This window comes from Molothrus ater, chromosome 5 (assembly GCF_012460135.2).
Source record: "Molothrus ater isolate BHLD 08-10-18 breed brown headed cowbird chromosome 5, BPBGC_Mater_1.1, whole genome shotgun sequence".
In the NCBI taxonomy this organism is placed as follows: domain Eukaryota; kingdom Metazoa; phylum Chordata; class Aves; order Passeriformes; family Icteridae; genus Molothrus; species Molothrus ater.
This window is the reverse complement of record NC_050482.2, coordinates 2,028,420-2,042,317: the sequence shown is the minus strand read 5'-3', so window position 1 is coordinate 2,042,317 and position 13,898 is coordinate 2,028,420. Positions and strand designations below refer to the sequence as shown.

Genomic DNA, 13,898 nt, shown 5'->3' with positions numbered 1-13,898 from the left:
CTTCCATGGAGGGATGGTGGTTGGGCATGTTGGGATTTAAGTGCATGGAATTTCTCTTTCCATGGAGGGGGGCAAGTTGGGATTTACTGCATGGAATTTCTCCTTCCATGGAGATGGTTGGGCATGTTGGGATTCAACTACATGGAATTTCTCTTTCCATGGAGCGGGGCAAGTTGGGATTTAACTGCATGGAATTTCTCTTTCCATGGAGGGATGATGGTTGGAATTTAACTGCATGGAATTTCTCCTTCCATGGAGATGGTTGGGCATGTTGGGATTCAACTACATGGAATTTCTCCTTCCATGGAGGGACGATGGTTGGGTACATTGGGATTTAACTGCATGGAATTCCTCCTTCCATGGAAGGGGGCAAGTTGGGATTTACTGCATGGAATTTCTCTTTCCATGGAGGGATGATGGTTGGGCATGTTGGGATTCAACTACATGGAATTTCTGTTTCCATGGAGCGGGGCAAGTTGGGATTTACTGCATGGAATTTCTGTTTCCATGGAGGGGGGCAAGTTGGGATTTGACTGTGTGGAATTTCTCCTTCCATGGAGGGATGGTGGTTGGGTACATTGGGATTTAACTGCATGGAATTTCTCCTTCCATGGAGAGATGATGGTTGGGCATGTTGGGATTTAAGTGCATGGAATTTCTCCTTCCGTGGAGGGATGGTGGTTGGGTACATTGGGATTTAACTGCATGGAATTTCTCCTTCCATGGAGGGATGGTGGTTGGGCATGTTGGGATTTAAGTGCATGGAATTTCTCTTTCCATGGAGGGGGGCAAGTTGGGATTTACTGCATGGAATTTCTCCTTCCATGGAGATGGTTGGGCATGTTGGGATTCAACTACATGGAATTTCTCTTTCCATGGAGCGGGGCAAGTTGGGATTTAACTGCATGGAATTTCTCTTTCCATGGAGGGATGATGGTTGGAATTTAACTGCATGGAATTTCTCCTTCCATGGAGATGGTTGGGCATGTTGGGATTCAACTACATGGAATTTCTCCTTCCATGGAGGGACGATGGTTGGGTACATTGGGATTTAACTGCATGGATTCTCCTTCCATGGAAGGGGGCAAGTTGGGATTTACTGCATGGAATTTCTCCTTCCATGGAGGGATGATGGTTGGGCATGTTGGGAATTAACTGTGTGGAATTTCTCCTTCCATGGAAGGGGGCAAGTTGGGATTTAACTGCATGGATTCTCCTTCCATGGAGGGATGATGGTTGGGCATGTTGGGATTCAACTACATGGAATTTCTGTTTCCATGGAGCGGGGCAAGTTGGGATTTACTGCATGGAATTTCTGTTTCCATGGAGGGGGGCAAGTTGGGATTTGACTGTGTGGAATTTCTCCTTCCATGGAGGGATAATGGTTGGGCATGTTGGAATTTAACTGCATGGAATTTCTCCTTCCATGGAGAGATGATGGTTGGGCATGTTGGGATTTAAGTGCATGGAATTTCTCTTTCCATGGAGGGGGGCAAGTTGGGATTTACTGCATGGAATTTCTCCTTCCATGGAGATGGTTGGGCATGTTGGGATTCAACTACATGGAATTTCTCTTTCCATGGAGCGGGGCAAGTTGGGATTTAACTGCATGGAATTTCTCCTTCCATGGAGGGATGATGGTTGGGTACATTGGGATTTAACTGCATGGATTCTCCTTCCATGGAAGGGGGCAAGTTGGGATTTACTGCATGGAATTTCTCTTTCCGTGGAGGGATGATGGTTGTTCATGTTGGAATTTAAGTGCATGGAATTTCTCCTTCCATGGAGGGATGGTGGTTGGGCATGCTGGGAATTAACTGTGTGGAATTTCTCCTTCCATGAAGGAGGCAAGTTGGGATTTAAGTGCATGGAATTTCTCCTTCCATGGAGGGATGATGGTTGGGCACATTGGGATTCAACTACATGGAATTTCTCCTTCCATGGAAGGGGCAAGTTGGGATTTAACTGCATGGAATTTCTCCTTCCATGGAGATGGTTGGGCAAGTTGGGATTTACTGCCTGGAATTTCTGTTTCCATGGAGGGGGGCAAGTTGGAATTTGACTGCATGGAATTTCTCCTTCCATGGAGGGATGATGGTTGGGCATGTTGGGATTTAAGTGCATGGAATTTCTCCTTCCATGGAGGGATGATGGTTGGGCACATTGGTGAACAGGATGGAGTTGCAGTGGTGTGAAGTGCTTGGGAATAGGCACAATCATGGAATTTTAATGATCATTCCATGACCCCTGGCTTGCTGGTCCTGCCAGTTTTCCCTTTTATGAGGTTTTCATGGAAGGAGTTCGTGTTGGAGCACTGGTATTGTATGGGAAGTTGGGGAATCTTGGGAACAATTATCTTAACAGGAGCCGCAATCCTGCTTACCACCTCATACACCCTATGCATACTCATAATAACACAGCAAGGCACTCTCCCATCCCATTCAGTGGGATGATGGAGGTCAGATCCATCACCAAGGATCTGTTGGATCCATCCCTGAAGATGGAGCAACAGCAAGAGGAGGATGCCTTTAACCCAAACACCACCACCCATCTCATGAAGTTATTTTTTTACCAGCTTGAGGAAGGGGAAAAGCCGCTTTGCCTCCCATAAAAACTTTAAAACAGGGGTTGTTTCAATGTGATGTGTTCCTTGTGCCTCCCAGGGTTCACTGTTTCCACTACCTGATCCCCCTGGCCAAGCAAGGGAACTACGCCATCGTGGCCAACGTGGAGAGCATGGACTACGACCCGCTGGTGGTGCGGCTCAACAAGGACATCAGCGCCATCGAGGAGGCCATGAGCGCCAGCCTGCAGCAGCACAAGTTCCAGTACATCTTCGAAGGTCAGGCTCTTCCCAGTCCTTCCTCCATAAAGGGTTTTCCATCCTCATCCCAAAGCTCCACGGGATTCCTTTCGGGGGTGAAGCAGAGGGAGGTGCTGCCGTCACCCACAGAGCGTTGAGGGAGAGCCGTGTGGGAGAGCTGGGAATGTTCCCGTGGAGAGGAGAAGGCTCCAGGGAGAGCTTCCAGCACATTCCAGGGGCTCCAGGAGAGCTGCAGAGGGGCTGGGGCCAAGGCCTGCAGGGACAGCACCCAGGGAATGGCTCCCAGTGCCAGAGGGCAGCCAGGGATGGGATCTTGGCAATGAGGAATTCCTGGCTGGGCTGGAATTGCCAGAGCAGCTGGGGCTGCCCCTGCATCCCTGCAGTGCCCCAGGCCAGGCTGGACACTGGGGCTGGAGCAGCCTGGGACACTGGGAGGTGTCCCTGCCATGGCAGGGGTGGCACTGGATGGGCTTTAAAGTCCCTTCCCACCCAAACCATCCTGGGATTCTGTGATTCCCTGTTTGTTCAAGAAGAAGGAAATGGCTCCACACAGAGCCACAGGGACCATTCACATCCTGTTGAAGTTTAAATTCATACTCATGGTCCTCCTTAATCACACCTCTCAATCCCGGGTCTGGGATTTACAGATTTCCCACACTGGCTCCCTGTACATGAATTAAATCCTTAATTAAGACTTTTAATTGGCCTCTGGGCTTGCCCAGACCTGGATTGGGTTGGTTGCAGTGCAAATCAGGCTGGGTTTTTGCTCTTTGTAATGAGACACGAGTGGATCCATCATTTTGGGGGGTGCCTGTGTCCCTCAGCCCCCAGCTGTGCCCCTCTGAGATCCTTCAGACACAGGAAACTGTTCACAGAAGGGTTGTGCATCAGGGGCATGGGAATGCAGCTCATTCCTGCTCCTGGAAATTGAATTTACCAGGAAAAACAGGGAAACCACCAGCCTGGGGAACAGATTAAAATCCTGTGGTTCTACAGGAGCTGCAGTGACCCATTGCTCTGCAGAGGGACTGGAAGGGACATTGTGCAAAGTTTTGGGTCAGTTTTGTGTTTTTACTAAAGATGTGCAAAGTCCTAAACTGCACCACAAAGATTATTGAGGGTTTCCAGTTAAAATCCAATTATCCCTCGATACACAGCTCTAGGTTTTGGGGCATTTCTGTGTTTTTACTAAAGTGGAAAGTCCTAAACTGCACCACGAAGATTACTGAGGGTTTCTGTGCTGGTGTTCACAGGGGTCTTAGGATGAGAGAAGAGACGAGGATCTGACTCCATGTTTCAGAAGGCTGATTTATTATTTTATGATATATATTATATTAAAACTATACTAAAATAACAGAAGAAAGGATTTCATCAGAAGGCTGGCTAAGCTAAGAATAGAAAAGGAAAGAATGATAACAAAGGTTTGTGGCTCAGACTCTCTGTCTGAGACAGCTGGGCTGTGATTGGCCATTAATTAGAAACAACCCCATGAGCCCAATCCCAGATGCACCTGTTGCATTCCACAGCAGCAGATATCCATTGGTTACATTTTGTTCCTGAGGCCTCTCAGCTTCTCAGGAGGAAAAATCCTAAGGAAAGGATTTTTCATAAAACGTGTCTGTGACAGGTTTCCAGTAAAAACCCAATAATCCCTTGATCCAGCTCACAGGCACCACTTAACAATGCACATTTTGGGGTTTTTTTTTACCATGACTTACTGGCACTAAATCTCTTCCCCCCTTGCAGGTTTGGGCCACCTCATCTCCTGCATCCTCATCAACGGCGCGCACTACTTCAGGCGCATCAGCGAGTCGGGCATCAAGAAGATGTGCAGGAACATCTTCATCCTGCAGCAGAACCTGACCAACATCACCATGTCCCGGGAGGCCGACCTGGACTTTGCCAGGTGAGCACAGACCTCGCCCCCTGGCACTCACTCACCTGGGGCCCACAGGAGCTGAGACAATGCAAACCACGTGTGCATTATCTACAATAATTCTCCTATACCTGTCAGCTGTGTTTGATGTCAGAAGCCAGGACATCCCTCTGGCTGTCCTGGAGGGCTCCAGCCCCTGCCCCGGGGCTCAGAGCCCTGGCACAGAGCCCAAGACTCCTGTGCCTTTGATTATAACCCATGGAGCAAATCACCAACCTTATATGAGGATCTGCAAGCCACGAAAGTTTAAGTAGAATGATAGTGAATTTATCACAGGGTGAAAATGTAGAATTTTAGGGGTTTTAGAATGGGGGTTCAGGAGGCAAGATGGAGGAATCTGGGCATGTCCAAATATCCAAGTATCCAAAATACTCTTAGAAGGTATTTTGTTTCTAACTTTCTACCAATAACTAATTATTTGTCTGTTGACACAACATCTGCATTGTGGCTCTTTCTAACCAATCACCCTGTGCCACCAACACTGCAGAAAATGGAGTGGATGAAGAACAAGAAGGAGATCAACAATGCCCCAAATCCTCCATCTTGTCTTCTATCTACTTCCATACTAAAAACCCAAAACTCTGAGTTTTTCACCCTGTGATAAACTATACTATTACCTGTTTCACACACTTGTAGATTCCAATTCATCCCAAAGTCTTGGAAGCTTTCTCCATGGATTAAAAGGTTAAAAGCAGTGTTCTCCTGGGGGTCAGGCAGAGAAATATTCCCTGTGCCCTGGGTTCCAGCATTCCAAAAGTCTCAGGTGGCCAGATGAGTGGCAAGTTCAACAGCTGGAGGTGCTGGTGGTGATTTTTTGCTTTCCTTTGGTTGAACAACGTTCAGAGGGACGTGGAATCACAGAATCAGGGGTGTTGTTAAGGTCAGGGAAGATCTCCAAGGTCATCAAGCCCCAATGTGGATCAGTTGAGGCTGGTGTGAGGTCCCACCAAGTGTCTGTGCTTGGTGCTCCCTTGGGGCAAGACCAAAACCCAGGCAGGGAAAAGCTTCCAAAGGTGGTGGGTGGAACCTGAACAGGATGAAATTAGGGCTTGGATTTATTCCCAGGTGAGAAATGTTTTGGTTTGTTGAAGGCTCAGGATCACCAGATCCAGGTGGGCTTGAAGGGACATCTCCCTTGAGTTCTGTTACCTTGAAATAGCAGGAACAGCAAAATAAACCCAAAATAAGCCCAAAACTGGGTGGGACAGACCCCCTGCAAACCTCTCCCACATTCTGGGGCTCAGCTGATCCTTCTGGGTCAGGAGGGGACAGCTGAGCCAGGAACAGCCAAAGGAAAAGTCTGGGACTTGGAAATGGAGGAATGGGGTGAAATGAGAGAGGTTTGTGTGGAACTTGGATCTGACCCACCACGAACTCTTGGTGCCATCACTTGGCCACTGCTGCTGGAGGCTGAATTCTGAGGCAGGTTTGAGCTGCCTGGGTGAGGAGTGTGACTGAGTGCCTCATTTATTTGGGATCACACCTGGGGGGGAACCATCACTGAATTCATTTCTCCAGATCACCATGGGCACGAGGAAGCTGTGGCCTGCAGGAGGGGGAGGGAGGAAGATCCACTAGAAAGGAAGGAAGGAAGGAAGGAAGGAAGGAAGGAAGGAAGGAAGGAAGGAAGGAAGGAAGGAAGGAATAATATTCTGCAAGGAATAAACTTCCCAAATTTCATCTTTTCTTTCTTAAATGACCATCCTGTGGTGAAGGAATTTTCCTGATATCCATCCCTAAACTCCTCTGGCATGACTTGAGGCCATTTCCTTGTGTCCTTGTCCCTTGTTCTTGGGGGCAGAGCCTGACCCCACCCCTCCCACAGCAGCTTTGTGCTGAACTCTTCCCATCAAATCAATCCAGCAACATTTCTCTTATTGCTCTCACAGCTTCATCACTTCCCTCTTTTCTTCTTTCATACTCTGTTTGACTCTTTAGTTCTTCAGATGACTCCTGAATGTTTAAATGTTTATTACCCAGATCCTCCTTTGACATAAACAAGGCTCTGGTGCATCCCAGGCCTGCCCTGCTCCCCTGAATTCACAATCACCTGGGCAAGGCTCTCACGTCACCCCAGGGACCCCAGGGTAGCCAGGTTCTACTCAAACTGCTAAATAAACATAACAGCTCCCCTCCAGAAAGCATAAAACAACATCAGGCTGGATAAAAGTGATTTGTACCTCTGTGATACAGCTCAGGCAGGAATCTGTAAATGCTCTGTGCTGTGGATAACTCTCAGTTTGGCCTTTTCCAAGATAAAGTGTTTATTTTTTATGTACAGGAGCAGCGGCAGAGCTGCTGGAGAAATTCTCTCTTCCTCCTGCACCTCCTGGGATAAATTCCCTCCCTGCCTCACTGCTCCAGGGATCTGGAGGGTCTGGGTGGGACAGGAGACCCCCAGCCCTGAGGGGTTCATCAGCAATTAGCCACAATTAACAATCAATACATCACTCTCCACACTCCCCTCTCCATGCCTCAAATCTGAATTCTGGAGCAGATCCCTTTCCTCAAAGTTTGAAATCAGTTTGTAGGAAAGACCAGGCCAGTTGAGAAAGGACCAAAAGTTTGGTTTTCTTTTCCCTGGGATAAATTCCCTCCCTGCTCCAGGGATCTGGAGGGTCAAGGGTGGCACAGGAGAGCCCCAGCCCTGCCTGGATATTTCTGTGTCCATCACACTGAGGGTTCAGCAGCAATTAGCCACAATTAACAATCAGTGCACCCCTCTCCATGCCTCAAATCTGAATTTTGGAGCAGATCCCTTTCCTCAAAGTTTGAAATCAGTTTGTAGGAAAGGCCAGGCCAGTTGAGAAAGGACCAAAAGTTCTTCAAGGTTTTCCTGAATGTTGTGCTTTTGATTTTTTGCTTTTATTTTTCACTTCTGGCATTGTCTTCAAGGCTTTTTAGAGGCCTCAGAGAACACTGGGCATCCCTTTCTTCTCTGCTCAGTGACTCCAGGCAATAGAAATCCCAAGCAGGGAAGCTGGAAGGGGAAACCCTTTTTCCCCTGAATCAAAAATCAGGTGGAGGGTTAAGAGCAAGCCCAGGTAACACTTGTTGGTCCTGGTGAGGCTCTTGCTGTTTAAACCCCATTTTTCCAAAGCTCTGTGACCTGCAGGTGACAACAGCAGCATTGGCTGCTTTGGGAGAATCCCATGGCAAGGGGAAAATGTGTTTTAAATGAGTTCTGCTTTCAGATTCTCAGTTCAAGGCAAGGAAAGTCTCAGCAGAGCATCACAGAGCACATTTCCACCAGAAAAAAAAAAAAATTAAATTGCCAAGTGGTGTGAGGAGTTTTTTTTCCACCAGGAGAAAGGGTGAAACAGGCTGGCTCTGACTGCTGAGGTGTCACAAAGGATTTGTGGCATTTACTAAATTTCCTGCCAATATTAATGGGTTTTTCACTCCTGTGTGTGTTCAGTATCTAGGGCAGCAGAAATGCAGGAGGTTGTTGGGGCTTCCACTGCTTTATTAAGGAAAAGGCAGGATTTTCTCCCTGTGGAATATCCAGGCATGTGCTGCAAACTCTGGGACTGAGCACCACTTCCAAATGCCTCCAAATTACCAAAGTTTCACAGCCAGAATTAGGTTTATAGCATGAAAGGGATAAAAGCTTCAAATTTGAATTCTTCCTCTTGTCCCTTCCCTTGTGTCTTCTTCTCTCCTCTCCCTCTATCCCCACCCAAAATTCTCAGGGATTTTATGAAGATTTCATCAGAGGATTCTGCTTCAGACTCAGCCTTAAATTTAAAAAATCGCAGAAAAAAGTGATTTTCTGAGTCAGACGAGTGTTAGAACTGAGTGTACAACTGAGGTGGTTGCAAAGGGAGCAGAGAGAGCAGGGATGAAATGGGGACATTTTCCCTAACAAGTGTCACTGTCACCTGGGAAACGAGCAGGGCTCTCGCTGTCCCTGGCTCTCAGGGTCCTCCCTGCCTCAGGGGGTGGCAGCAGAGGGGTCCAGAGGTGTCCCCACAGCTGGAGTGAGTGGGAGCTTCCATTCCAGGTGTTCCCATGGCCACCCCTCCTGCAGGGACCTGGAATCTTGTCCTGCTGTTGATGACAATATCAGGAGTATTGGCTGGGACAATGACAGGGATATTGGCTGGGACATTCCCAGGAATATTGGCTGGGACATTCCAGGGATATTGGCTGGGACATTCCCAGGGATATTGGCTGGGACCTTCCAGGAATATTGGCTGGGACATTCCCAGGGATATTGGCTGGAACATTTCCAGGGATATTGGCTGGGACATTCCCAGGAGTATTGGCTGGGACAATGACAGGAATATTGGCTGGGACAATGACAGGGATATTGGCTGGGACATTCCAGGGATATTGGCTGGGACATTCCAGGAATATTGGCTGGGACAATTACAGGAATATTGGCTGGGACATTTCCAGGAATATTGGCTGGGACATTCCAGGGGTATTGGCTGGGACATTCCAGGGATATTGGCTGGGACATTCCAGGGGTATTGGCTGGGACCTTCCAGGAATATTGGCTGGGACATTCCCAGGGATATTGGCTGGGACATTCCAGGAGTATTGGCTGGGACATTCCAGGGATATTGGCTGGAACATTTCAGGAATATTGGCTGGGACATTCCAGGAATATTGGCTGGGACATTCCAGGAATATTGGCTGGGACAATATCAGGAGTATTGGCTGGGACATTCCAGGGGTATTGGCTGGAACATTCCAGGAATATTGGCTGGGACATTCCCAGGGATATTGGCTGGGACATTCCAGAGATATTGGCTGGGACATTCCTGGGGTATTGGCTGGGACATTCCCAGGAATATTGGCTGGGACAATTACAGGAATATTGGCTGGGACATTCCAGGAATATTGGCTGGGACAATTACAGGAATATTGGCTGGGACATTCCAGGAGTATTGGCTGGGACATTCCCAGGGATATTGGCTGGGACATTCCAGGGATATTGGCTGGGACATTCCAGGAGTATTGGCTGGGACAATGACAGGGATATTGGCTGGGACATTCCCAGGAATATTGGCTGGGACATTCCAGGGGTATTGGCTGGGACATTCCAGGGGTATTGGCTGGGATAATGACAGGAATATTGGCTGGGACATTGCCAGGAATATTGGCTGGGACATTCCAGGAGTATTGGCTGGGACATTCCCAGGAATATTGGCTGGGACGTTCCCAGGGGTATTGTCTGGGACAATGACAGGAATATTGGCTGGGACATGTCCCTGTAGCAGATGTGGCACCTCATTGGTGCTGCTGGTGGCTCCCTGGGGAGATGGGGTGGGGAGGAGCCATCAGAGCTCCCCTTGTGCCTGGTTTGGCCATCAGTAAACCCAAATCATGGACTCACAGGATCACGGCAGATGGAAGAGATTTCCCAGCCCATGGAATCCCAGCTGTGCCCAACCCTCCCCTTGTCCCCAGCCCAGAGCTCTGAGTGCCACCTCCAGGTGTTCCTTGGACACCTCCAGGGATGGGCACTCCAAACCTCCCTGGGAAGCCTTTTCCAATGTTCAACAACCCTTATGGAGAAGGAATTCTCCCAAAATCCCCCCTGAGCCCAGCCTGAGGCCGTTCCCTCTGCTCCTGTCCCTGTTCCCTCCCTGTGTCCCCTCCTGGCAGGGACTTGTGCAGAGCCACAAGGGCCCCCTGAGCCTCCTTTGCTCCAGGCTCAGCCCCTGCCCAGCTCCCTCAGCCCCTCCTGGTTCTCCAGACCCTTCCCAGCTCCATTCCCACTCTCCAGCCCCTCTATGGGGCTGGGGAATGCTCCTGTTACTCCAAACCCATCTTTATTCCAAGGCCAGGTTGGATGGGGCTTGGAACCACCTGGAATAGTGGAAGATGTCCCTGCTCATGGCCAGGGTGGCTCTGGATGATCCTAAAGTCCCTTCTCACCCAAAGCACTCCATGATCCCAGGAAAGGGGAGGATGGGGAGGTTTAGGATGGAGGATGCAGCTGCAGCTCGAGCTTTTCTCAATCCCACGTCAATCCTGCATCAGTGCTGGGCTGGTACCGGGGCTGTGCTGCCAGGGAGCGCTCAGCCCTCCTGTCCTGCCAGCCCGGGCAGGTTTTTGTTCGATTTTCCCCGGATTTCTGCCGTTCCCTGGCAGCAGGAATCAGCAATGACCTGCTGCCATCTACTGGGAGCTGCCGAGGGAAAGGGAAGCAGCCAAACATCGCCGTGCCCTGCAGGGAGACTTTTCATGGCCAAATCTTATTTCTCTGCCTGATTTTACTCTCGATAAATACTGTGGTTGTGCCTGGGTGCCCAGGTTGCCTGAGGGAGGAGCTGGTGGAGGAAATCTTCCTCTGAGCTCCATTTGTGTGTGGAGAGCATCAGGTCCAGCAAGTCCTGACCTGGATGCTTTGTTCAGAGTCAGGAGTCTCTGCAGAGCTCCTGAGATGCTCCCCTGCCACCTGTGGGTGAGAGAAGCATCTCAGATGTTCTCCTTGGGGCTGCCCTCAAGCCAGGACTAAATTTGGGGTGTTTAGGATCATTCAGTTTGAGCAAACCCCACATCAGCTGAGTACACAGGGCACTCTGTTCCCCCTCTTCGTAGCTGAGTTGAGAAAGGTAAAAATCCCCAAATCTTCCCAGTCTGGATCCCAGGAAATCCCTTCCTTACAGGGGATGAGGGCCAGAAGAGGCTCTGGAGGAGAAGGTTGTGGAAAGTTGTGCTGTTTGCATCCCAGGCTGGGCTCCTGTGTCTGCAGCCTGTCCTCGTTTGGGCTTGCAGCTTTTAATTAACAGAGCTGCTTTGGTTTTCAATTAAGGACTCGCTTACAACAAAATCCGTATTTTCTTTCCCTTTCTTTTCCGCCTTGTTTGCTCCCCCCTGTAGCTTCTGCTGAGCTTTGATCTCAGTGCAGGTTTAATTAGCTGTAATTAGTGGTTTCACCGCATTAACCGAAAATCAGAGGCTTAAAAACCAGCCCTCAGCTCCATGGCCTCATCCCCACCTTCCTCCTCCTGCTGCCCCAGGGGGATTTGGGGGATCAGAGGGTCCCTGTGTGGCCCTTGCCCAGTGCATCCCAAAGCTCCACCTTTTTATGGGATCATTAAAGCTCCCCCATCCATGGATCCCATTCCCAGTGAAATCTGCCAGGAGTTTTAGGAGGGCCCAAATCTGTTCCTTCCCAGCATTCCCTGGAGCATTTTTTTTTTTGGGTGTCTCCCTGCTTTTCAGCACATTTGGAATCATGGAATTGTTTATGTTGGAAAAGCCCTCCAAGATCATTGAGTCCAGCCCTGCCAAGGCCACCACCTGCCCCATGTTTCCAAGGGCCACATCCACATGGATTTTAAATCTCTCCAGAGATGGAGACTCCACCCAGCCCTTTTTGGGAAGGAATTTCCCCAAAATCCCCCCTGAGGCTGCCCTGGCCCAGCCTGAGGCCGTTCCCTCTGCTCCTGTCCCTGTTCCCGGCTGTGCCCTCCTGGCAGGGACTTGTGCAGAGCCACAAGGGCCCCCTGAGCCTCCTTTGCTCCAGGCTCAGCCCCTGCCCAGCTCCCTCAGCCCCTCCTGGTTCTCCAGACCCTTCCCAGCTCCCTCAGCCCCTCCTGGTTCTCCAGACCCTTCCCAGCTCCCTCAGCCCCTCCTGGTTCTCCAGACCCTTCCCAGCTCCCTCAGCCCCTCCTGGCTCTCCAGACCCTTCCCAGCTCCCTCAGCCCCTCCTGGCTTTCCAGACCGTCCCCCAGATCCTTTGGCCTTTTCAGCTTCTCCAGGTTTCCCAAACTTTCAGCTTTTCCAGTCCTTCAGGAGCTCTTGGAAGCTGGGCCGTGGCCAAATCCTTTGCTGAAACTTCTCAGCGCAGGATGGAGAGGAGATTCTGGAGCATTTTGGAGATTTTGGAAGGTGTGACTCTGCTCTTCTCCGTGGATGTGCCCAGTCTCAAATATTCCTCCCCAGGACAACCCTTGAGGCTTTTACACCCCGTAGCATCCCCGGAGTAGCTGGATTAGGGGCCAAACTCTCCCAGCCCTGCTCTCCCCTGGCTGTGGGAGATCACAGAGCACCCACTCTCCGTGGGGATGGCTCCAAGTGCCAGGAGGAATCATCTGAAAATATCAGCAGGCTCTGGGAGGCCCCAGTCCTGCTCAGCCTCGCCAGTGTTGACTCAATGTTTTATTTTGATCAGGTTTTTCAGCCCTTGCCCCAGGCACTGTTAATCCTCGCTCTGTAACCTTTAAAGAGAGAGGTTTTCGTGTTCTCTGCAATGATTTTCATTGCCTGGACAGGGATGTCTGAGTAAAGAGATTAATTCAATTTTCCTAAACTGGAAATGGACTGAAAAACTGAGAGGCTTCATTGACTTTTCCTCTCTGGGTTCGTGGCATGATGGAGAAACAATCAATGGGGTGAACTTCTCACCAGGCAGAACCTGGTGTTCCCATTCCAGACTCAGGAAGATGCGAATAAACATTTTTAAGAAGTCAGTTTTGGTCAGAACACGTTCCTCCCCTGCCTTAAAACCATCAGGATATATTCTCCTGGAAATGAGTTCCAAACAAATCCCTCATTTATCCCCGAGGTGACAGTCTTTTGCTGATATGTGCTTTCTGGAGACTAATAAGTTTTGAATGTCTTTGGGGAGGGGGGAAGGAAAAAAAAAAACTATCAAAGTAATTACTTTGTGTTCCCAAGCTCCTTATTTGTGTAGGTGCCTGTGTGTTTATCTCCCTCTGTCATGCTGCATTGCTAATGGTAATTAAAGGCAAGGGATTTTTCTTGCTGCAAGTTTTTTTCTTCTTATTTTCCACCTTTAGTGATTTTGGCCTCGGTGACGATGCTTTGCCACTGGCCAGTCACTTGTGGAAGTGCTTTAATAGAAGGTCTGAGTTGGAATTCCAGCTGGAATTGGATAATTTAATTTACCCAGCCCTGTGCAATGTGAGGTGGGCACTGGTTTTTTTCAGGCCAAGGTTTGACAGGCACATCCTGGAGGTGTCAGTCCTGGTGGCCACTGTCCTCTCTGTGGTGGCTCTGGGAAATCAGGGAGAACTCCTCAAAACTTGCTTTATTTGCACTGAATTTGGGTTTTGGGTGGTGGCAGCAGAAATACAGAGCAAACCTACGTGGTCCATGGTTGGCAGTGGGGTGGGGTGTGTCGCTTTGATTTGAATATTTAATTTATCCAGGAAT

The 13,898-nt window shown here is 49.5% G+C and overlaps 1 protein-coding gene across 1 annotated transcript in view; it reads left to right on the top strand.

Moving 5' to 3' along the window:
• EXOC4 (exocyst complex component 4) overlaps nt 1-13,898 on the top strand; it is a 362,041-nt gene that overhangs the window by 331,301 nt on the left and 16,842 nt on the right. The window contains exons 16-17 of the mRNA XM_036400734.2: nt 2,664-2,842; nt 4,571-4,730. Of these exons, the coding sequence (XP_036256627.1) occupies nt 2,664-2,842; nt 4,571-4,730 (339 nt within the window). The remainder of the gene's footprint in view (nt 1-2,663; nt 2,843-4,570; nt 4,731-13,898) is intronic.